The sequence below is a fragment of the Notolepis coatsorum genome (assembly GCF_963971535.1).
Source record: "Notolepis coatsorum genome assembly, chromosome: 11".
In the NCBI taxonomy this organism is placed as follows: domain Eukaryota; kingdom Metazoa; phylum Chordata; class Actinopteri; order Aulopiformes; family Paralepididae; genus Notolepis; species Notolepis coatsorum.
Window position 1 is genome coordinate 21,210,668 of NC_140175.1, and position 26,126 is coordinate 21,236,793.

Consider the following 26,126-nt stretch of genomic DNA (forward strand, 5'->3'; position numbering starts at 1 on the left):
CCCTGACCGCCTGGGGTCTCTCACTCAGAAAGTCCAGTACCCAGGCGCTCAGGGCGGAGCTCAGACCCAGCCCGATCAGCTTGTCCACCAGTCTGGTGGGGACTATGGTGTTGAACGCTGAGCTGTAGTCAATGAACAACAGTCTCACATAGCCCCCCTTCTGACGGTCCAGGTGAGAGAGGGTGCTGTGCAGTACTTGGGAGACCGCATCGTCAGTGGACCTGTTTGGCCTGTATGCAAATTGCATAGGGTCCATATCGCTGGGGAGGGAGGCACAAATGTGGTCCTTGACCAGCCTCTCGAAACATTTCATGGCCACAGAGGTGAGTGCCACCGGTCTGTAGTCATTGAGACCTGCTGGGGAGGGTTTCTTTGGTACCGGGATAATGGTAGACATCTTGAAGCAGGCAGGGACCACTGACTCCTTCAGGGATCGATTAAATATGGTGGTGAACACAGGGGCTAGCTGGTTAGCACAGGACTTGAGTATGCGTCCTGTTATTCCATCTGGGCCAGCCGCCCAGATGGAACTCTGTGCTCACAGTGAGGACTGAGGCGTTATATCGTCTCATGGCTGTTGGAATGAAGAACTTCCTGTGACGTTCTTGGGAGTCTGAACGTGCTGAACGTGCTAAATAGAGATTTAGTTTGAGCTATTGGATCCAGATTAATTTAGTTTATACAATGGCATGCAAATTTCTCGATTCTGATTGGCTGAAACAGTCTAGTTAGACATGGTTATTTCTTATATAACCCACGCTCGTGATCCCAGAACCCGCCCACAACCGAATTACAATCACTCCGCCAGTTCGACTTTTTCACAGGAAAAGCCAAGATGGCGGACAATAATCTTTTTACGAATGGATGTGTTGAAAGCATCATAACGACTCATTCCAAAACGATTTTGTCACGGCGAATGTGTTAGTTTCTTACACAATGTTGGATTATGTGCTGACACTGACAGCGGCCTCTTTGTGTAGCGTGCTCATCAGGATGACATTCTTGTTCTTCTTGGGCAAATATGACACAAGACGACCGTGTGTGTCGTGAAAGCAGACTTCGATGTGAGTGCCTGTCTGTCTCCCCCTGGTGGACACCAGTGTAGGGGGAAGCTGAGGCTTGTTCTTCCTCACTGACCCCACCATGGTGAGCTTTCTTTTCAGCAGCTCCTGACCAAGCCCATGTGATTGACACCTCAGGGCCTGGATTGTACACATCAGTGGTAGGCGGCGCTCCACCCGCCTGTCCCAAACGTTCCCAAGCGCCAGTTTGTCGTCTCGCCAGCGGAAAGGGTTGTGTCATTCTGTCATCAAATCTCGTGAGAGGACATGGAACTGTTGCAGGGACATAGTTGACCAGAATATAGGCCTCCCTGACTCTGCATCGCACAGATAACGGTACATTTTGTATCGGAAAGTGTGGTTCACGTGGGAGGATGGGCACATAAGCCTGGGAAAGAGACGGGTTCCCATAACAAACACCTAATTGTTTACTTTGAAATGTGGAGCTGGGCCCTGTTTCATGTACGTGGTTCAACTAAGTCGATCAACATGTCCATTATCCAGCTTCAGTTAACCCGATGTTCAAAGCCGGGATTTTCCTGTTTCACAAAGGAGGATTCAGTCTCGTTAACTCAAGCCAGACTTGAGAGTCAGGCTCAAGTCAGGCTAGATGCGCGCTCCCGTTTTAGGTGGAAAGCCAGCACGTATCGATGGCAGAGACCCTGATTCTCAACGGCATTGATTGATTAATTGATTTAAGACTTTATTGACAGATTGCAATAGGCTCAATCGCCTCGCCGACAAGTTAAATGCGTTATCTATAGGCTAATTCTAAGTCCCTCATTACCTCAATCAATCAGATTATATTTCTTTAAACTTGCCTGCTGGATTGAATAATCAAATGAGATCTTGCTAGCGAAAATAACTAGTTAACTGTTATACAGAATTACGAGACGGCTTTCTTGCCCATTGATTGATGTATAGTCAATGTTTAACTTATCTCTACTGTGGTCCAACGGGTTGTTCTTTTGACTTCCACACGGACGACCCGGGTTCAAGACCGGGGTCCTTCTTTTTGCAATATAGGAATAATTCAATTTGGTGCACGTTGAGAGCTATATAAAGAATGACATCCTCAATGCATGTAGATTTATAATATTTTAACTTAAAACCAGGCTACTTTGGCGTATAATCATTAATATTATATTCAAAAAAATCATATTGGAAACACGGGGATTTGAACCCGGATCGCTAGGTTGGGAGACATGAGCGCTACCGCTGGGCCACTGTGCCAGATGGGATAGATTCATTGTTTATACATTAATGAACGAGAGACCCGTGTTTAGAATATCCCTTATTTTGAATGAAGTTTTATTTCTTTATCCTCATTCATTCATGTGACGTCAACGGCTCATTCAATTTCTCAAATCCGTCAAACAGCGCATCTCATCAGACATCTTAATCCCAGTTACAATTAAAATAACCACATCATGTGTACGTCGCATGAGCGAGCGCCACCGTCGCCACGGTATATATAACGTGCATTATTTAGGACAAAGTGAATTTAATATCAGCATTTTGGGTCTATTTTACATTTCAAAAGCCCCCTCTGGAAGAATGGAGCACAAAAACGTAATTCAGAATGGTATAATGCAGATCGTAGACTGTGGGAATAGTTTCAGGAAACGGGCTGTCACTTCTTTGCGGGGGCGTGGCGATAGTTCAGGCTAACTTGAACTTGAACTCTGCTTTCGACCAGGCTCAAACTTTTGGATATGTTGTCATGGTGATTTGGAAAATCCAGGTACATGAAATCGGAAAGTCCGGCTAACCCAGTTATCCAGCTAAAGTTATCCGGCTAACTCAGTTATCCAGGTACAAGAAACGTTAGGTTATGACTATAACCAAGTTCTGTTAGTTAGGGGCGATGCTTGGCATCGCCTTCTGCACTATCTCGCGTACGTGCACGCGTACTGAATAAACCACAAATGTACCTCTAATACCAGTATTAGTCTGACCACACCCCTCATCAGCTTACCTTCATAAGCAGGTGTGTGGTCACCTGCTCTCCTCCTTCCCAAGCTTTCACCACAAGGTGAGGACAAGGGCTGCAGCGGCGTCCGATGCCAAGCATCGCCCCTAACTAACAGAACTTGGTTATAGTCATAACCTAACGTTCTGTATCGTTAGTGGCTTAGCTTGGCATCGCCTTCTGCACAAGGGAGGCCAAGCGGAGCCACTTGGCTGACAAATACACCCCGCTGACAGCCCCCCAACCATCAGAACAGGGAGGGCCGAGCCCCCCCGACCCCCCCTAATGGAGGGTAGCCCCCCTATTAGGGACGTCACGGGAGGGCGACGGACCCGACCGTGCGAAGAGGCACTCAAGCAACTCAACGCACAGGGTGAGCAGACCGTGGCTTGACCCACGACTACACACACGCACAACCCGCATGCCACCCGGGAACGAACGGAGGAACAACCTCGTTACTGCCCCCAGAATCACGGGGTCAAGGGCAAACCCAACCCCGTGGCAAGGCCGTAGCAGCGGAGCACGAAGGAAGACCCAGACCCACCAAAAGGACTGGACTCCCTGGAATGGGGGCCCGGAGAAGTCCATGATGCCAGCATCAAGACCCCACCAGGTGGGCACGTAGTGCCCCGCCCCCCACATCGCCAGCGTATTCGGACAAAGGCCCCTCAGTTACTGCACCTGGTATTCCCAGGCGGAACCAACCAGGCCAGTAAGCCGAGCGGGCCCCGTCCCCCCAATAGTACACCGCCTGGCACACTGACCCTGCAGAATAGGCAGTCAGCATGGCCGTAAGCACACAAAAAAGGTTAACCAACGGAAGCAGGCAGCGCACCGGGGAAAAACCAGGCAACAGGCTGTTAACCCTAGCCTGGAGACTGCGGACGAGACAGGCGCCAGAGGGGACAGCTGAACACAGCCGCCCCGGCGGAAGGAGCGTAAGCTGGCGGTGTTGCATGACCAAGCCTCCATTTAACAACCCCCACCCAGAGGGGTCGAGGCAGAGAAGGCTGACACGATTGGCAGACGTCATGAACGTGCAGGGGCACCCTCAACCGGTGAACCCGGGAGTTGACACTGCTCCAACACACCAGGGAATCAACCACCTCGGTGTTACCCAATGCGGTGGTTGTTCCTATAACCCCTCAAGAAAAAACTCCAAAACACACCTGCGGGTATACACCGGCTATACCGCAGTACAAGTGTTTCAGTTTCCAAAAAGGGTTAACCCAGGCCTACGGGTCGCAAACATCACTTCGGACCGGGCCTGGCGGTACGGGAAGCACAGGGTCACCAGAGGAGGTCAAAAAACCACCCCCACAGGCCCCTCTTCGCCATGCGTGAGAGAGGAGCGAAAAACAATGGAGAACCAGCCCCTAAGCACACCGTACCTGGTATTCCCCGGCGGTCTCCCAACCAAGTACTAACCAGGACCAACCTGTGTAGCGGCCGAGATCCGACGAGATCGAGCGCGTACAGAATGGCATGGCTGTAAGCCATGACGACAGTGCTGAGTAAAAACATACCCAACCAGGGTCTCCATAGCGCTTAACCCTGTGACACCCAGACCGACCTGGCATTTTTCCCCCTGAAAAAAGCCCAAGTCCCTCAGGGTACCAGAACAGCAGATCTGCATCCCCGGCGGACAACGGGTTCAACTGATCTGGACCAGCGTGACCAGAACCAGTCCCGTGCCCTAACCACGCCGACATGCCCCAGGAAAAGGGCAGATATGCGTGTTGATCTTAACATGAAAAGAAGGCGCCACCCAGACGTCGGGACGAACCGCGCCTGGTGGCCCACCCCAAGGGCGTGAGACCCCACTACATATGTTCAGATCCATCCCGTCATCATCCCCCAGACATGAACGAGGATCCGTCGACAACCCACCCAGGTCATGGGATGTGGTCGCCGGAAGAGGAAAAACCCCCATCTCAGTTGCTTTATAAAAACGCTGTTTCAACCACAAGCAACTAAGGCGTGCCAGTCAATCGCCTGTTTACAGCGAGCTAGCACTATACGTGCGTCGGGACACACCCCCATCAATGAACAGGCTATTTAGACCTGCCATTGAATCCCCAAGGCGCCCAGGGGAACGACAAGAGGGGTGTGACACTCCCTAACTCCAACACTTCTGGAATAGAAAGAAGGAAGCATCAACAGTATGTATCCCAGTCTACACAGCCGGGGTAAAAAATGTTCACATTTTTACATCCCACCACCCTCCCATAGGAAAGAGACGGGGATCCCCAGAGAGACTTCCCACGCGAGCTGTACAGATTGAAAAGAATATATTGCACCTTGAGCCATGTAAAAAACTGGTTTTAGGGCCTCCGGGGAAGAGGCACCGAACCCATACACACTCAATAAACGAATTGAATCGAATATACATACAATAGAAAAGGACCCTTCTAGAGGGTCCACTCACTTTGACAATCTGAGGAGGAAGGCTCTGTACTCTGATGGAGGCTTCCTCACATGGATCACATGGAAGAAGGAGTCCGAACTCACAGAAGGCCTGAGTAGGCGCTTGGTGAGGAGGAGCCCTGACCACCCCCCCTGAAAACAGATCCATCACATGGACCTGAACAGCACACGGAAGTCCTACCAACAGAGACGCGCACGGTGACGTACTCTATGGCGGGGGAATTCCTGCGGTGCACACGCCCAATATACCAGGCCGTGGGACCAGGAACTCCCCCCCCCGTAACGTGCCGAACCGCCACGTGACGGGAACCTTGAAGGACAGGGGGTGTACCCCTGACCGACAGAACAACGGGGAGAGGAAAGGTTACCAGTTCACCCCTTTACGACCCCACACCCATGATACGACGTAACGACAAAACGAGAATATGACACAGTCATAGTCAACCCTATGAAGCGTTTCACAGCTCCACACAGCGCACGAGCTAACCTGCTATCTGATTTTTACTAAGGAAAAACACAGAATAGAGAGGGCTCTAAGAACCCCGGTCCAACATACACATGTGCTTCTGTGGTCAGTACAACCCAGTTGTAGGTCACATGACACACACAACCCATCATCATCACAATGAGAGAATACATCATTCTTGATTAGTATCGACCACAGGCCTTGCTAAGCACACATGACAGCCACCAAAACCAATTTCCCTTTAGGAAATAAGTTTCTCCAGCAGATTTAGCACAACCTCAGCAATCAAGCTGAGAGTTACATCGTATCCCTACCACACAAAAGACACAATTAATGCACAACATGTCTGATAGGAGGTGATAAAGTCCCCAGGGAACCGGGGGGGGAAAAACACAATCCTCCTATTTTACCCTCAATACGGCCAGTTAAAACAGGAAAACCTGTTAATGTGTGAACTCACTGTCCATTGTCATTACAGTCTGAGAAAGAACATTCTTTTACTCACTCGTCACCAAGCATAGCTTCATAGGTTAGTTGCCTTAGTAGTGAGTACACGGTACACATAAACACCATGATGTTTCTCACACAACAACCAGATCAATACATCACGACCTGCACAGAGAAGCTACTGCCAGTGACAAAAACAGCTCACACACAACCCGCAACGTATCTCAAATGCATTGCAACAACACACGTTTTGGGAAAAAACACCGTCATTCACAATACATTTAGCAAGGTAAAACCAGAAGACGTGTTATGAGGGTCTGGCCAACCCCGTACCTGCCCGGAACGCAGATCAGCGAAGTGCAGTCATAAGCCACCGTAGAACACAGCCCTCTTTGTTGACGCAATCCCCGTCTAGGCTCAGGCAGGGTTGACGAACATCCCCTGTCAAAGATGACGTCGTGGTCAAGAGTGTAAAACATGTTAAAAATCAAAGCACGTTCAACAGAATAGCATCAAGCTAACGGCTGCTCCAACCGTTCGGGTGCTATCGCTTCCGCTCGCGAGACGCCGATCTACGACGCACGCGATCAGGAGCGAGCTCCCGGCGGCGCGCGAGAAGCCTAAGCTACCCCGCGCCAGGCCACCGACCGGCTAACCGTAAGCTATGAACATGTAAACAATGACATAACACTCACCCAGACAGGCCGCCGTTCTGAACCCTCCTCACTTTTTAAGAGAAAAGAGAAAACAAGACGTCAACACCGCTTCACAACGGTGACAATAACACGTCCGGCGGAATCAGCACAGTACCAACTGGCCTGTATAGCTGACTTTGAACATGAATCTGCCGCTATCGCACATTACATGCACATATCCCCTCGTGAAGGAATACTCTCATTTGGATATGAAAGATGGGGTCTTAACACGGTGACAGAGAGAATCCACTCGTCCAGAACACACAGGGATCACCAGTGTCAATGGTCGCGGCCCACTAGTTAAAACTATAATGGTCGCCAGACCAAGGCCTTCTGTCGCCTAGACGGCTAAACAAAGGACCCTAGCCTGGGGCCGGTTTCCATAAACTTTGTCTAGTAGCCCCCATAGCACTAACAGACAAGTGGAGCCCGCCAGCAAACACTACTCACCCAACCTGGAACGCACCGCTCCTCACAACAGCGGCATGTCCGACAGTTCAGCTGTGGCCTGACAGGTTTCACCCCAACAAACACAGCAAGGAACTGCAGTTGAGAAGCATGCAGCGGCGTGCTCCCAATACGAAAACCGGTGGAGGGTTTGTAGAATGATCATCATCTTCTAGACACTCCAGTACGAAGACAATATCGCCGTATTTTCTCGAAAATAGTGAGAGAGAAAATAAAGATATGATGTCAACGTATCCTTGTTTCCCAAGCTGTTCCTAATCCAATTTCTTCCATCATGGTGTCAAGTGTGGGGATCTACCGAGGCACCTCTTCCTTGTGGTGAAAGCGAGAAGGAGGAGAGCAGGTGACCACACACCTGCTTATGAAGGTAAGCTGATGAGGGGTGTGGTCAGACTAATACTGGTATTAGAGGTACATTTGTGGTTTATTCAGTACGCGTGCACGTACGCGAGATAGTGCAGAAGGCGATGCCAAGCTAAGCCACTAACGATACAGAACAGGGCCCAGGTGTTATACGTTTAGCCTGGAAGGTGTGGTCCACGTGGGGGGATGGGCACATTAGCGGAAAGAGGTGGGAAGAGGAGACATCTAATTGTTCAGTCTGAAAGGGGTTCGTGTGTGTGTGTGTAGGTGTAGGTGTGTGTGTGTGTGTGTGTGTGTGTGTGTGTGTGTGTGTGTGTGTGTGTGTGTGTATATTAGGTAATAATAATAAATCTTATTTGGGGGGGGGGCGCCTTTCACGACACCCAAGGTCACCTTACAGATCATAAAAACAAAGCAAGACAGTTAGGCCATGTGCAGACAGAGACGAGTTTGGGTGTATCCAAGTCAAAATTAAAAACAAAACTAACAACAGGAAGTATAAAACAGAGTGAAGTTAAAAAACAAAACAAACAAACAACAGGGGGTAAAGAACAGTGACACAGGTTACAGTGAATATGCAAGTTTAAACAGATGGGTTTTTGGTTGGGATTTAAATGCGTGTGTGTGTGTGTGTGGTGGTGGTTGTGTACTATCTGATGGATGAACACAATCTAGGGTCACTTTCCTATGGCAGTCATTTTTGACCGGGAACAGCACAGGTGTTACAAAGTTGACTAAACCACAAGTTCAATGAAAGTGGTGATCAGCAATTGTATATGTTGTTCTAATGCCTAGTGTGGAGGATATCATAAGGCCTTGAGACAATCAAATTTAAAACACAATATTTATGATTGATGAACACGACAGAAAGGTACATCCAGTCTCTACATTTGCACATCTGGCATCATGATGAATCATTTAATCTATTTATAGCACATTGTTGACCATTATAGAAATTAAAGTGAAATTCAATTTTCAATTCAGCATTTCAAATAAAATGCTCTTGTGATGGATCACGGCCTATGTGGGTTTGGTTTTAGTTTATTTCTGTGTGCTATGGATGTATTTAGGTGTTTTCTCTGGTGAGCTGTCAATCACCAGGCAGACACACCAGTTATTTTTGGTTTTCTCTTGTGAGCTGTCAATCACCAGACATCAGTTAATTCTTCTTCTTCTTCTTATTGAGGTTTAACGGCGGCCGACCACTTGTTAGGGTATGTGCCGCCATCTACTGGTATCCTTTACCTCCTACAAAACCCAATTCCCCTCACCTTCTTGGAGTGCAACTAACGCTGCTACTTCCCAATTGAGCCCCCCTCTGCGAGACACTCCTTGCCCCCTGCTGCCTGACTCTGTACACCTTGGTCACCCGCTGCCCCCTTATTCAATTCCCTAACCACCTCCTCCAATGTCAGACCTTCCATACCCAGATGTTGAACCGCTATCCTAACAATCATCTTTGTTCTATCTGTTCTACCCTCAATCTTTGCCGCAGTATTAATTACCCCTGCCACGAAGCCCACAATACTCAATTTCTCCTCCCACACCCTCTCTCTATCCTCCTGCCCTACCCTTTCTGCCAACTGCCCTTCTACAAACCCCTGCACCCTAACTTGACTTCCTTGTCCCACCCTCCTAGCCGCCTCTGCATACGACAACTTACCCTCCCTTCTAACACTCTGAACCACTACCTCCCTCTTCATCACCTCACACCCCCTAAACGCTACACTATGCTCCCCTCCACAACTACAACACCATAGCTTCACTCCCTCTCCACACTTCCCATAGTCATGCTCCCCGCCACACCTAGCACACCTCTGTCCCTTCCTACATGAAACTGCTATATGACCAAATTCCTGGCACCTGTAACATCTCAGAGGACTCTGAACAAATTCCCTAACCCTATACACCCCACTCCCTACATACACCTTACTTGGAACAACCTCACCTTCAAACTTAATCACAACCATCTCCGTCACTACCCTATCTGCCCCCCTCTTCATCCTTTCTGCACCATTAACTTTCCCATTACGCACATCTCTCCCCAACTCTTCCACCAGCTGCTCTACGCTAACCTCCACCGAAACCCCAGCTATCACCCCCTTACATCCCCCCTCCCCACCAGTTAATTGCCATGTGGCAGGGCAGGTGTGTGGGCTTGATTGGCACCTGATTGGTGTCAGGTGTGCAGTGCCTTTAAGTAGGCTTGGTTTCCTGTGTTCAGATGTTTGTTCATTTCGTGTTTGCCCTCAGTAGTAGAGGAGTGTCTCATGTACCGTACATGTTTCTAGGATTGCCTCTTTCTGTAGTGTTTTTGGTTTCCTGGTTAATTTCAACTGCTAGGCAGTGGTGGTTATTTGGGGTTTCCCCCCATTTCCATCTGTGTTTTGTGTTTTCTATAGCTTTTAGTTGTATTTATTTCAGTGTCCTTGTATTCCACCCCGCCCTATCTCATCGTTCTGTGAGTTCAGTGGTTACCCCTCTGGGGTAACTTTAAGATTCCCCTGTTTTGTGTGTGTCTGCGTGTGTTTCCTATATCCCCCCCAATCCTGACAGCTCTATGATGTTCTCATAAATTATGGTCTACTCTACATCATACTGTGGGCCCATGAACAGATGTCATTTATTAAAAAAATAAATAAAATGTTTGCCTGATTTTCTATGCTTTTCTCCCCATCCCAATTTAGTCGTTATGCCAATCCGCTACGCCACCCGACCTCCTAAATATGTCATTTTAAGGCAACATTTATTGATAATGCCATGGGTAATGCCTGCAGGATTTACCTGTACAGTATATGTGGCATTTTTCAACGCTGCAAGAATCATGCATAGTCTTCCTTTAATGTTTCAGATAGAGGAGCATAGGATATGCGTCTGTGTGCGAGCACGGCCCCTCAATAAAAAGGGTAAGTGTGACATTTATCACTCAATTCACGTTTTTTATTCGTTGCAATATCAATAAACATGGACCCGGCTTCCTGTACAGAGCCACGTAATAGCTATCGTAAGCTTTTTGAATAGAAAGGCCATATTTGTCGCTCTTCATCTCCTGTCAGAGTTGACGATGAGGGACCTGGACGTCATCACCGTCCCCAGCAAGGACGTGGTGATGGTCCACGAGCCGAAGCAGAAGGTGGACCTGACACGCTACCTGGAGAACCAGACCTTCCGCTTTGACTACACCTTCGATGAGAGCACCACCAACGATCTGGTCTACAGGTACAGTGTGTTTGAACGATAACTGTAACGATGAATATCCGGGTTTCCCCGACTTATTCATTGATATTTAAATAAGAATATCTTAAAGTAGAATGATCAGGAGACCATTTCTAACGTTCAATATGATCGTTTATTACAGTATGGATCCATACGAGATTACATGGCCCACATATAAGCCCATTACCGAATAGTCAAAGGTTGTTAGTTCTATAGAATTTAGGTCTAACGCGTAAAGGGAGAATGAGCGAGAAAATAATTGAAGTGAGCTTCACAAAGAAAAGAGCCGCAACAGTCATTACATTTAGGAATGCATGAGTCAACAAAGAGTTTAACTTTCTTTGACACTGGGCGGCTAGGTGGCGCAGTGGGCAAGGCGCTCGCCACCAACGCAGGAGATGCTGGGTTCGAGCCCAGCTCTCTGCGTTGCTACCAGCTTGGCTGTTCGTTCATACTAATACAATTGGCAGTATTAGGGGGTGGGAAGCTGGTGGGTGGGGATCGGATGTTGTGGACAGCGACTCCTACAGGTCGGTTGGTGCGCCTGCGCAGTAGAATCAGGAAGCGACGGGGGCGGCGTGTCCCTCCCAAAATGAATATTCCAATTGTCTGATCGCGATTTCCAGTATTAATGTCCATCGGGTCCCTGACATGAAATGGCACAAAATATGCATCAAGTGTTCCAAGTTGCTCGAATGAAGCATTTCACTTGCCCGGGTCCAAATTCTCCACCCGGACCATATCAAATGTAACACACAGTGTGAAATAAGGTTTCAAAGGGTAGGCGATACTGCCACCTAGCAGGATATCCCGGCATTGCACTCTCGAGTTCTCAGAATGAGTTCCAATGATAACACAAGGTCCGTGAGAGTGTATAGAATATTAAAATAAAGGGTGGCTACGTGGCGTAGTGGGCAAGGCGCTCGCCACGATTGACGGAGACGCTGGGCTTGCCTGTTCGAGCCCAGCGCTCCACATTGCTTTCAGTTTAGCTGGTCGTTCATACTAATACACATTGGCCGTATTAGGGGGTGGGAAACTGATGGGTGGGGATTGGGCGTTGTGGACAGCGACTCCTACAGGTCGGTTGGTGCGCCTGCGCAGTAGAATCAGGAAGTGTCGGGGGCAGCGTGAGCCTCCCACGCGTTACTCCTCGCCACTGAGAGATCGAGCTGCGCAGGTGAAAAGATGCGACTGCTGTTACCTCAAGTACCGGAGGGGACTTGTGCTATGTATGACTTAGTCCACATTGCAGCCGGCTTGTGGGAGGCAAGAAACAGCGTTCGTGACAGGGGAGGGTTGAATAGGATGATACGAAATTGGGATGGGAGAAAATATAGAAAATGGGAGAAAAAGTGGATAAAAAATAAATAAATATTAAAATAAAAAAAACTATGACTGATCGAAAACCCGACTTTTCTCTGGTTTTGGTGCTCAACCGCTGGCGAGATAACCCGACTTTATTCGTGATTGGCGCCGAGTTAAGATAAGAAAGCAGGATGCCAGATGGTTACCAAGATGAGAATCATTGGTGCGAAACCTCTTTACTGCCTAAGGCCTTGTCCAGACGACGACGATTTTGGGTGTATCCGCCAAAGTATTTTATCGTATGCACGTTTCGTCCAGACGGAACCGCGTTCTGGGAGCCTGAATACGCTATTTTCTGAGAACGGGTCCCAGAGTGAACAAATCTGAAGACGCAATAAATCAATCAATCAACGCCACCCTTGCGTTCCTGTCTTTACAAGCCAGTACGCGTCTTTCCTGAACCGATGACTCGCACCCACCTCTCCCTTAACCCGCATGTGCATTATTAACATAGCTACAACACACAGTAACGTTAATACAATTACATGCATCATTGTTTACAATGAACGGGTGGGGGCTAGTGACGCTAGTCGAAAGGACTGGACACAGGGACAAGTTAAACATCAATTAATTTAATACAACAGGTAGTTCGAGCTGCGCTGTCGTGCCTACGACCGCACCATATTATATATGGCTTTGACTCGCTCGCTCTCTCCTGCCGATTAAAATCAGCAGCTCTTCCTCCTCATCATTGATTGCCTGTAGCTGCATTTGCGCATGTGAGCCGCGGTGTCTCTCTCCTCTCCTTTGGAAACTAGCTCAAAAGCACAGAACCGGGCGACACAAGTTGTTCCGCTAGCGGAAACAACAAAAACACTTCCGGTCAGGGGGTTTAAAAATAAAAGAGCGACGTCTAAAACAGGAAAGGCGTTTATTTTGTGCATTTGTGGCAGCGATGCAGCGTTTTCAGTGGTTTCGCTTGGACGCACATATTTCTTGAGACGATTTCGTGTTTACGGGAAACTTTTTTTTAAATGAAAACGAAAAAGATCGGTTCCGTCTTCGTCTGGACAAGGCCTTAAATCCCCTCTCTCTCTGTCCATGGCCTGACCACTTAACCGAAACTTAACAGACCGTTGAGGGAGGGACACTATTTAACAGACAAAGCATAATGTAAAATAAAAAGGCATTACACACAATGTATAAATTATTATAGATATGATATAAAACATATACATTTACATTTAGTCATTTAGCTGACGCTTTTATCCAAAGCGACTTACAAGTTCTGTACGACAAGCCATCAGGAAGAGCACAACTCTATCAGCTGAGTAACAATGTTCATCAAAGTGTTGAGTGCTACAGTGTAGGTTAGTTTATTAGGACAAGTGCATGACAGTATGGTTAGTTAGGGTTAGATTTTTTTTATACTAATGATATTGTCAGATGTGTAGAAATAACATACTAACAATAACTCACTATAGCGCAACAAATGTCTTATCATACAGCTAATGAATGCTCGCTTGTTTCCAGGTTCACGGCTCGACCGCTGGTTGAGACTATCTTTGAGAGGGGCATGGCCACGTGCTTCGCATACGGGCAAACAGGAAGTGGAAAGACGCATGTGAGTGTTACGTGAAATGTCCCGACATAACATCAAAACTCAATCGTTTATTGACAATTGTTTTACTGTTAACCTCTAGTTACGGCAAAACATTTTGTTTTTGTTCATATCGACATCTTTTAACACACAACACACAGAGGGTAATTCATGAAATGCTGAGTTATAGCCCTACACGTCAATTCCACTAGACGTTGCCATTTCTTGCCTGTATATGCTATTATCACGAAATCAAATCTATATCATAGGTATTATGTTCCATCATGAAAGGGGGGGGGGGGTCATTTCTGATTATTTGATTGTCAGTAACGGCATTCGTATTGAACACTAAAAACGGTTATCAGCCCGATCGGTATGAAGGCATTGCAGGATCAAGCTAAAATTTACGTCAGATCGTTCTTACCTGTGATCGGGAGTATTCCAAAAATAATATGGTTTGGTTTGATCGCCATCTGGTACATCCAATGTCCATTTGGCCCACGGCATAATCCACCCAACATATGGATCAGGGATATTTGACGCTCGTCAATGGAACCGGGACAACCGTTCGCCTCGGCCGACAAGGAAAAATGAAACCCGAGACATTTGGCCGTCCCACAGGCGAAGATACAATGTTACTTAAGTCGTTTTTGTCGTTTTTGGCACTGAACGACTTAGGCCCAGAAACGACTTAAGTAGTTTTTGGCACTCAAGCAGTTAAACTATCACTGCCAATAACACACATATTATTATTATTAATATTATTAAACAGATAATTACATTGATACAGTATGTCACAACAGACAACAATGATACATAACTTTGATAAGATAATCAAACAAGCGAGTCGCAGCAGGCTAACGTTATTTCCAGCAACAAAAGCATTAATTCCAAAAGTTACATTGTTTATGCTTGAAATGTCTGAGCTTCCACATTAACGTATGGTTTGGTTTTTACTTAATAGCGAACATTACATAATCCAACAAGCGCGCTAGCTGGCTGCTGTCATTGATAGCAGCTAACGCTAGCGGACCAGGTTCGCATATTTCCGGGAACAAAAGCATTCATTCTGAACGTTACATTATTGATGCTTTAAATATGTGAACCTTTTTTCGAGAACTCATAGCTTACAATTCTAACAGACAATAAATTCAGAAATCTGGGGGAAATGTCTACTTTAGCTAGTTTTGAAGCTAAACGTCTTATTTAGGTGCAATTCCTTATATTCGCTGGCATCTCTTTTCAGACGATGGGAGGAGACTTCTCTGGGAAGAACCAGGACTGCAGTAAAGGAATCTACGCACTGGCCGGTCGGTATCTCTTTTACATTTACATTTAGCTGGCTGGTCGGTATCTTTTTTACATTTACATTTATCTGGCTGGTCGGTATCTCTTTTACATTTACATTTATCTGGCTGTATCTCTTTTACATTTACATTTATCTGGCTGGTCGGTATCTCTTTTTACATTTACATTTAGTAATTTATCTGGCTGGTCGGTATCTCTTTTACATTTACATTTAGTAATTTAGCTGGCTGGTCGGTATCTCTTTTACATTTACATTTAGTCGTTTAGCTTACGCTTTTATCCAAAGCCACTCAAGTTTCAAGTTCAAGTTTCAAGTTTGTAAGTAAAAAAAGTAAGTAAAAAGTAAGTAAAAAAATAAATAAAAAATAAGTAAAGATGAGTAAACAGTGAGGTACAATGCAGAAAATGAGGTACAAAACTTTTTCTGTACTTGTAAGTCAGCAGGAAGGGAAGGGTACAACTCTGGCAGCCAAAATAACCTGTGAGACTCAGTTAAAACATTTAGGCTATGGGATTTGACCAGTTCAACACGTTTACTGTTGTTTTACTTTAATCATCCGCTTCAGTAGCTAAAGCAGTTAAACGTACTATGTACTCGCCTCTTCACTAGTCCGTAGGATGTCACTTCCAGAGGCTACGTTATGTTGTACCCTGAGCGTTGATGCCATTAGTCTTTACTGATTATTTTCTCTTGTTCCTCTTCCTCCTGCAGCCAATGACGTGTTTCTTATGCTAAAGAAACCAAATTATAAGAAACTAGACCTCCAGGTCTTTGCCACATTCTTTGAGATTTACAGCGGGAAGGTAAGGTGTCTCCTTATAATATTGTATTGTAATATTTGTAACGTATAATATAACTGATGGGGCATAATCTGCACAGACCCGTTTGAACGACTTAAAATTAGAAAAACTAAGAACTGTATTTTCCCATTATGACACAGTGATGATATTTAAGAGGTTCAGTGTCTCGTCAGTTTGACTGCAGCCCCGGTCTCGACCCACCGCTGTGTTTGCAGGTGTTTGACCTGCTGAACCGCAAGGCCAAGCTGAGGGTCCTGGAGGACGGCAAGCAGCAGGTCCAGGTGGTGGGTCTGCAGGAGAAGGACGTCAAGTGCACAGAGGACGTCCTCAAACTTATCGAGATTGGAAACAGCTGCAGGTACACCGTGGAGGAGGAGGAGGAGGAGAAAATAGACTGTCTGGGATGTAATTATAGCTATAAGCTGGAGCGAGAGAGCTTTATGTAGGAGTCTGATGTCGAAGGGATGAAGGAGGAGTCAGTGTGGTTATGACATCACTGCTGGTGCTTGTGTTGGTCGACTGGCGTCATATTTAATATAAGTACAAACTAGATGTCTACTGATTGTCAGTTTGCAAATTTACCACCGTCTTCACAGAGTTCAAAGAGTCGCAGCCCTGCAAGCAAGTTTTCCTCCTGACGGGAACGGTTTAAAGTATTGAAATGAGGACAGGTTTGTTTACTGATCCAAGGATGAGTACTTAAGACCCGGATGGATCGGCACTGATACTAAGGTCGCTTTCACACAGGGGCTGTTTGGTCCTGACTTTCGGACCAGAATTCGATAGTCCGGTTTTTCGGGTTTGTGTGAATGCGTGTCGAACTCGGTTCGCGGACCAAACAGGCGAACTCTGGTCAGCCTGAAAACGTCAGTCTCGGTTCGGCTTCATCGAACCAAACACGAACCAAATATAGGAAGTGATTATTATTACCACTGCTCGCAGCACTCACTGCAAAACAAGCACACTGCATCTAATCTCTCTATCTATCTATATATCTATATATCTAACTGTGCATCTTGGGAAGAAGGAAGAAAAAACGCGGCTTATTATTATTACCGAGGCGCACGGCATTGGATCAATGCCACGTCAATACTATTACCTTACCACTGCTCGCAGCATTCATTCACTGCAAAACAAGCACACTGCATCTATATCTATCTATCTATCTATCTATCTATCTATCTATCTATCTATCTATCTATCTATCTATCTATCTATCTATCTATCTTGGGAAGAAGGAAGAAAAAACGCGGCTTATTATATTATTAATAAAACAGCTACTTGTGGGCACTCATAAAAACACCGTGGTCTACAAGTTGTTTAGCGAGAGGATGGTGGTAATGTGCTTCAATAGAACAATGGATCAATGCCATGTCAAAACTCGCTCCGCTGATCTGGAGGACGCGCAGTCCACACACAGACACACACATGCGCGCGCACACACGGGCTCGCAGCCACGCACACATTTCCACTGTCCAATAGACGAGCGCCCTTTTCGACCGCGTGACATTGTTCAGAAGGTTTGGTCCGCCTCACAGATTTCTATGTGAACGCAGGCGAACCAAATGAAGAATGCAACAATGTTGCAACTTCACCCCCAGAACCGCACAGAGTCCACCAAAACTATATGTGAAAGCGACCTAATACTGCAAATTCTTTGTTTAGATTATTTTTTTTTCTTTTTTTTTAATATTCTTTTTTTGGCGTTTTATCGCTTTATTACTACTGGGCAGTCCAGTAGGGAGAGACAGAGGAGAAATGGGGTGAGTGGGGGGAAGACATTCGGGAAATAACGACGGATTCGGGAATCGAACCCGGATCGCCCGTGTCGCGCCCTAGATTAGTTTATTTGACAATTATTAAAATACATGTTACAACAAGTCATGCATCCTAATATTATCAATGATGGCCACTAAAGGTCACATACTTATTTCCATTGAGGTCCTTGGTCACAGCAGCACATAGTATTTACATAAACATTATTATCATCAGCCTACAGTATATTGCTAAAAGTACAATTGAAATGTAAAATACAACATTGTTAATAGAATATGTATAAAATGTACAGATCTCATCTCATACCTCCCTCCACTCTTTGTCTCCTGAGTTACTCTGGGACATTTCATAGGAGTCATTTCCTAAAGTTCACCTTAAAACTACACAGGTTCAAGCCCTGTTTGACAGTTAAAGGCAACTCATGCCACTCTCCTGTGTGAGAGCACTGTCCCATCTTTGTTCTCCACCTTGGAGGATGCAGGTTTGCTGTGGCTGTGTGATTCTCTAACACTAGGACAACAGTTGCTAAAATATTTGGGGGCCCTGTGATTGATTATTATGTGCACCATGTTGAGCCTAAACTGGGCTACTCTGGCCTCAACTGATAGCCAGTTGAGCTCCTGAAAACGATTCAAACATGATCACCAGAGCCTGGGTCCATCACAACCCCGATCAGCTCCTCCCAACATGATCACCAGGGCCTGGGTCCATCACAACCCCGATCAGCTCCTCCCAACATGATCACCAGGGCCTGGGTCCATCACAACCCACGATCAGCTCCTCCCAACATGATCACCAGGGCCTGGGTCCATCACAACCATGATCAGCTCCTCCCAACATGATCACCAGGGCCTGGGTCCATCACAACCATGATCAGCTCCTCCCAACATGATCACCAGAGCCTGGGTCCATCACAACCCCGATCAGCTCCTCCCAACATAATGGTAAAATTTGTTAGCGCTTTTATCCAAAGCGCTTTACAATTTGTTCCTCATAGGGCGGCTACGTGGCGTAGTGGGCAAGGCACAGGCGAGCCCAGCGCTCCACATTGCTTTCAGTTTAGCTGGTCGTTCGTACTAATACACATTGGCCGTATTAGGGGGTGGGAAACTGATGGGTGGGGATCGGGCGTTGTGGACAGCGACTCCTACAGGTCGGTTGGTGCGCCTGCGCAGTAGAATCAGGAAGTGTCGGGGGCAGCGTGAGCCTCCCACGCGTTACTCCTCGCCACTGAGAGATCGAGCTGCGCAGGTGAAAAGATGCGACTGCTGTTACCTCAAGTACCGGAGGGGACTTGTGCTATGTATGACTTAGTCCACATTGCAGCCGGCTTGTGGGAGGCAAGAAACGGCGTTCGGGGCAGGGGAGGGTTGAATTGGATGATACGAAATTGGGATGGGAGAAAATATAGAAAATGGGAGAAAAAGTGGATAAAAAAAAAACAATTTGTTCCTCACATTTTACCCATTCACTCACACATTCACACACCGACGGCGGAGGCAACCATGCAAGGTGCCAACCTTCTCATCAGGAGCAATTAGGGGTTAATTAGGGGAATCGAACTGGGAACCTCTGGAATACCAGACGACTGCTCTACCTACCGTCGCCCCTCCCAAGATGATGCCTAGGTCCATCACAACCCTGATCAGCTTATTCTGTGACACCTGCAGTTTCTTCTTGAATGAAACTGACAGCCAGGCTACACCAGCATAATTCAAAGCAGAGATACTTACTACCAGTGTAGCTCTCACTACCAGTGTAGCTCTTAACACTTTCCGTGCCACGGGTCCGGTGCCCCGGAACCCCGTTGAATGCCAACGCCCACTTCAATGATAGAGCTCTCATATTTGCGAACGCATAAACTATATTTTAAATTATGGCTATGTGTATAATCTGGCCGTCGCTTATCAATGACTTGTTTGCAAACGGATTGTTTTTTAATCGGTTCATTTCCGTTTTATACCATTTTGAAAAACTCGTTTTTTTAAAGTTTCAGGAAAATATAAAGATTCTGTGATAATCGCCCGTTACTGGAATACACAAAAAACGTTGTCATTTTTCGGCCTATTTATGAATCGTTTTCAAATAAACGCTAGATTATCGATAGTATAGGTGTACTTATGCACGCTATAGAAGCGGGCTGAAAAACGATTATCCATTTCCTGATCAGCACACACACACACATAGGGCCCACGTTGCTATCTCTGTGAAAAAAGCTCTGATTATCCTAAGACTGGTCAAATAGATTCCTTACCTCAGATCAGATGTTCTCCAAAAAGATTATTCCAATTCCTGATCGCCATTCCAAATATCAATCGCGTGGGTGGTCGAAACACCGATTCCACGCTGTTCTGATGGTCCACAATGAATCCGATCGGCTCGAGTTACATGTCTGAGAAGTAAAATGTGGAAGCAGGATTTTTTTTTCATGCGTTTCATTCAATCCAATCCAAAGGGGTGCAGTACCACATGGAGAGACGATAGGGGGCGGTATTTTCCCAATGGAGCTCAGAGAGAGTTCCAGTGGTAAACGGGAGGCTAGATTGATGAAATATGAATGGAAATCGCTAATAAAAAGAAAACTATTAAAAACGAGATCTCTCGTCGGCTGGCACTGAAAGTGTTAATACCAGTGTAGCACAGACCTCTGAGAACAGCCACGCCGTGTCGCCGCTCGTTCTGTAAAGGAGTGGAAAAAGCAGAAAGGAGTGATTCGGCCGCTTGTCGTCTGACCGCTCCTCTCCCGTCCCCTGCCTCCTCCTCCCGCAGGACGTCTGGCCAGACCTCGGCCAACGCCCACTCGTCCCGCAGCCACGCCGTGTTCCAGATCATCCTGCGGCGGAGGGGGAAGATGCACGGCAAGTTCTCCCTCATCGACCTGGCGGGGAACGAGCGGGGAGCCGACACGTCCAGCGCAGACCGACAGACCCGCCTGGAGGGAGCCGAGATCAACAAGAGCCTGCTGGCGCTCAAGGTACCTCCAGGCGAGGGACCTGCCCGCTGCTGTTTAGTCTAGATTCCAATTTATTGTCTTCATAACAGCACAAGTACAGTACAGTCCAACGAAAGGTTTGGCATCCAACCAGAGTGCAAATGTAACAGTAAAGTGTAATAGTAATGTACATACAAACTGGCATCGTTTGTACCTCGGTTCCTCAAGCAAACGTTGTAATTGAATTTAATGAGAACATTAGCATTTAACAAATAGATTAATTACGCAGCGTCACCGTGAGGTATTGCAGAGGATCTTTTTCAGCTCCTTGGTTGGCTGCACATTAATTAAAGCCCCGGTTGAAACCATTACCGCATAAATGAGACTCCTAGCGAGACGGACCAACCGTTACAGGAGACGTTTAGCTAAAACCTTCCGCTGATGTTTGTTACTCTAGAAGAGGGTCAGTTTAGTTCTAGTTCGGTCCTTAACCCTTTCACTGCCACACTACCAAAGGGTTAACCCTTTCACAACCACAATACAGAAGGTTAACCCTTTCACTACCACACTACAGAAGGTTAACCCTTTCACTACCACACTACCGACGGTTAACAGTCTGTAGTGTGGTAGTGAAAGATGAACCTTCTGTAGTGTGGTAGTGAAAGGTTAACCTGTAGTGTGGTAGTGAAAGGTTAACCTTCTGTAGTGTGGTAGTCACAGTGAAAGGTTAACCTTCTGTAGTGTGGCAGTGAAAGGTTAACCTTCTGTAGTGTGGTAGTGAAAGGTTAACCTTCTGTAGTGTGGTAGTGAAAGGTTAACATTCTGTAGTGTGGTAGTGAAAGGTTAACCTTCTGTAGTGTGGTAGTGAAAGGTTAACCTTCTGTAGTGTGGTAGTGAAAGGGTTAACCTTCTGTAGTGTGGTAGTGAAAGGTTAACCTTCTGTAGTGTGGTAGTGAAAGGTTAACCCTCTATAGTGTGGTAGTGAAAGGTTAACCTTCTGTAGTGGCAGTGAAAGGGTTAAGGTGTGTCAAAAATGTTACTTTATGTTTTGTCAAAAATAAAGAGATGAGACTGAACTGACGCAAGTGATATGAGCAGCGTGTGATCTCTCATTCCCATTTCTTCATCTTTGACAAAACATAAAGTAAAATCTTTTATATGACTTGTGTCAATTCAGTGATGGAGGATCAAGAATACAGCTCTTGGTCTTCAGGTTTCACTCTCTGGACAAAGTATCGTCTCTGTTGAAACACTGATCGTTGATTAGTTGTGTTAAAAAAATAAAATGCTTCTCCTGCTCTCTTTACAGGAGTGCATTCGAGCTCTGGGCCGAAACAAGCCACACACGCCCTTCAGAGCCAGCAAGCTCACCCAGGTGCTGAGAGACTCCTTCATCGGAGAGAACTCCAGAACGTGCATGGTAAGATTACTGACAACTAGGGATGCTCGATATTGGCTTTTTTTTTACCGATATCCGATATACAGATATTGTCCAACTCTTAATTTCCGATACCGATATCAACCGATACCGATATATGCAGGGTCCCCCCCCCCCCCCAAAAAACACAACATTATGCATACTTTTCACAATAAATAAAATAAGAATTTGTTCTTACTTGCTTGCCTGGGTAAATAAAGGTTAAATAAATGTAAAATAATTTTTTTAATTTTTTATTTTTTTATACAGATATTTTCCGATATTACATTTTAATGCCAATATCGGCCGATAATATCAGACATCCCTACTGACAACAACTCCAGAACGTGCATGGTAACTACTGACAACAACTCCAGAACGTGCATTATAAGTAAGACTACTGACACAGATAATACTGACGGCAAAATCTAATTTGCAACAAGAAGCAAAGGGGTTCATGAGAAATGTTGTCTAGGCTATCAAGCAGCTATTGTTTCGGCAATGGTCTCATTTGTTTACTGTAATTATACCAAGGTATTGCAACTAATCTGATGATGATGATATGAAATTCTCCTTGTAGTGGCTTTAAAATAGATTCTTAGTTGCCTAATTAATCAGTTGATTTAAATAAATAAATCTGTCAAATCATGCAAAGTCATGCAATAATACTGAAGGAGCACTTAAAATCGAGTGCTCATGTGTCTCAGAAATGTGCTCATCAAAAGTAACGTCTTATCATCTAAACTCTAAAGTCATCAAAGAATTCATCAAAGTGATTGGCTGACGGAGAGCCGTGCTGTAACCATGTGACTCTATCCTCCCTAGATCTCCACCATCTCCCCTGGCATGGCCTCCTGTGAGAACACGCTGAACACGCTGAGATACGCCAACAGGTGAGACGCTGCAACGACCCCCCCCCCCCCCCTATCATCCTGCTCTCTGATGATTCCCCCTCAACCTGTGTTACCTACCATGCTTCTAACCTTCTTGTTGGACTACAGTGTAGTATGTAAACAACACCTTGTTTAAAGCCACAATCCGGGATTTATTTTTACATTATAAATATACAGTGTATATTCATATATTTTATTTGGAAGAGTTTGACTTGTATATGAAAAATATGCTTTTTTATGTTATTTATTTATTTAATAAGCGATTTCTTAGCCCATCAGAAATCAAAATACTAGTCTGTTTTACAAAAAGTTATGTAAATCATGTTTAGCCATCAGTGCTGTCAGTCAAAAACGCAGACAATAAATGTCTGCGTAAAAGAAAATCCAATAAATCACTAATGTTAACAAATCCACTAGTGGGCCATAATCACGGACTGGGCCTTTAGAGGAGTACACTGTGGTTCACAGTAGTGACCTCAACAAGACTCTCTCTCCTCCCTGTTAACTGCCAACATGGATGTTGAGGTGAAGTCAGTCTAACTGGTCAAAGTAACTGACCAGAGTCAGTTACACACAACTACACATTCAATATTGTTCCCAACTTTTGATCCACTCTTCTCTTGTTGCTGATTTGTGTGTTTTGTCTTCTGTATCCTGTGCGTGTCTCCCTCCCTCCTTATCTCCAGAGTGAAGGAGTTTGGGATCAGTCCCTCAGACATTCCCTTCACCCAGAGCGGTGGTGGTGGGGGCCGTTCGGAGCTCTCTCCTACCTACGAGTACGATGACTTTACCAGCTCCCCTACCAGGTCTCTCCCCCGCCCGCGCCCTGCCTGATCATCTATATCCCATCCCATACCCACCTTCCTGTTGTCTAGCACGTTACCCATCAGCCACCACCATATCCACCTTCCTGTTGTCTAGCACGTTACCCATCAGCCACTGCTGTTATGTTGTCTAGCACTACGTTACCCATCAGCCACCACCTTCCTGTTGTCTAGCACTACGTTACCCATCAGCCACCACCTTCCTGTTGTCAATTCTAGATTGACATTCATCACAATTCTGTGCTGGCAAGAGCAACTCCGTGAATACAGACATGTAAGACGGCTGTGTGATGGAGTCAGTCAGTGGAGGGACAGTGAGGTGTTTATTGTTTGAGGTGATACTTCTGTACAAGCAAAAGCATTTGCACATGCGGGTCAGTTCAGTAGCGTGACCAGTTCACACTGGAATCTGATCTTGGCCACATTTAAAAAATAATGTGAACACCCAATCTGAGCAATACATCAGAATTGAGCACTAAGGCTTGCAGTGTGAACGCAGCCAAGCTTAAATATGCAAATGAAGGCAACGTGGCTAATCATATTCTGATCATTACCATGCCTGATCCCAGGTCAGTGGAAGAAGGGATAACTTCTACCCCCCTCTTCCCTCCTTATTTTTGCTTGTATTAACCCTTTCACTGCCGCACACTACCAAACAGTTAACCCTTTCACTGCGACAATACACAAAAGGTTAACCCTTTCACTGCCACACAACAGCAGGTTAACCCTTTCACTGCCACAGTACAGAAGGTTAACCCTTTACTATCACACTACCAACGGGTAACCGTCATGACAACGTTGGTTTCCATTTTAGTGAGACGACTTCCCGCATGATCCCATGTGGCCGTCCTCCCAGGTGCTTGTTTTCCACTCAGCCTGCACGGAGCCTGGATTGCTCGCCATTGCCCGCTTGCATGATTATTGTTTTAACCTCGTATTTCTGTCCTAATACAGTCATCCCTGCTCTTTGCCTATTTCCCTCGGCACGCAGAGGCATCTCCAGGGTATCCGCGGTTTACTAAAACATATTCAATTCATAATTCTCATTCATTTAAGGCCTTAAAAGGTATTAAAAAGTCTTACTGCATCCAACTTTTTTTCGCTAGTATAGTCGTGAAATCGGTATTACATTTAGCTCCTAAGTGGTATTAGTGGAGAGAGCGGTCGTCTGGTAATAATCGGAAGGTTCCCGGTTTGACTCCCGCTCCTCCCGGTGGAGTGGTTTCAAAGTGTCCTTGAGTAAGACACTTAACCCCTAATTGCTCCCCCGGTGAGCAGGTTGGCACCTTGCACGGTTGCCTTCACTGTCGGTGTGTGAATGACTGGGTGAATGTGAGGAACAAAATTGTAAAGCGATTTGGATAAAAGCTGCTATATAAATGCACCATTTACCATTTATAAAAAATTTAAAGTCTTAAACTGAACTTGTTGAAACCTGCAGACACCCTTTAGACACCCTTTAGACACCCTTTAGATACCCTTTAGATACCCTTTAGATACCCTTTAGATACCCTGCAGACACCCTGCAGATACCCTGCAGATACCCGGCAGATACCCTGCAGACACCCTGCAGACACCCTGCAGACACCCTGCAGACACCCTGCAGACACCCTGCAGACACCCTGCAGATACCCAGCAGATACCCTGCAGACACCCCGTCCCTCGGCACGCAGAAGCATTTCGCTCCGCAGGTTGCCGTGTTTTGCATGGCGTCGCCAGCCGCTTCTCAAAAGGCTGTTGAGACGAGCCTCAGCGATGGTTATTTCACTCCCCTGGCGTGGTGTGTGTGTTTTCAGGGTGAAGGAGCTATCGACGGACCTTGGAGCGATGGCTGTTCGTCAGGCGGGACTCAATGTCACCCAGCTGGAGGTGCTGGAGGCTCAGTGGGGGGTGGGCAGCTCCCCGCAGAGAGACGACCTCAAACTACTCTGTGAACAGAACGTAAGACACACCACACATGTTCCTCTTGTCGCATTGTTTGTGTTCAACTTTACATCTAACGTTAAACATATATGACAGCATGTACAATAATGCTGTATATATATTTACTCTTGGTGTATATATATTAGGGCTGACCCCTATTAGTCGACTAATCGGTCGAAAGGAGCCATAGTCGACTGCCAACCTCCTAGTTGAATAAAAAAAAATTAAA

General features: G+C 46.1%; 1 protein-coding gene across 1 annotated transcript in view; it reads left to right on the plus strand.

Moving 5' to 3' along the window:
- Nucleotides 1-26,126, plus strand: part of LOC311236396 (kinesin-like protein KIF2A) — a 58,180-nt gene that overhangs the window by 26,742 nt on the left and 5,312 nt on the right. Inside the window, exons 8-18 of the mRNA XM_084324068.1 lie at nucleotides 10,751-10,805; nucleotides 10,956-11,118; nucleotides 13,957-14,047; nucleotides 15,270-15,333; nucleotides 16,044-16,135; nucleotides 16,348-16,490; nucleotides 20,678-20,882; nucleotides 22,150-22,260; nucleotides 23,083-23,150; nucleotides 23,837-23,956; nucleotides 25,771-25,915. Coding sequence (XP_084180194.1) covers nucleotides 10,751-10,805; nucleotides 10,956-11,118; nucleotides 13,957-14,047; nucleotides 15,270-15,333; nucleotides 16,044-16,135; nucleotides 16,348-16,490; nucleotides 20,678-20,882; nucleotides 22,150-22,260; nucleotides 23,083-23,150; nucleotides 23,837-23,956; nucleotides 25,771-25,915 — 1,257 coding nt within the window. The remainder of the gene's footprint in view (nucleotides 1-10,750; nucleotides 10,806-10,955; nucleotides 11,119-13,956; nucleotides 14,048-15,269; nucleotides 15,334-16,043; nucleotides 16,136-16,347; nucleotides 16,491-20,677; nucleotides 20,883-22,149; nucleotides 22,261-23,082; nucleotides 23,151-23,836; nucleotides 23,957-25,770; nucleotides 25,916-26,126) is intronic.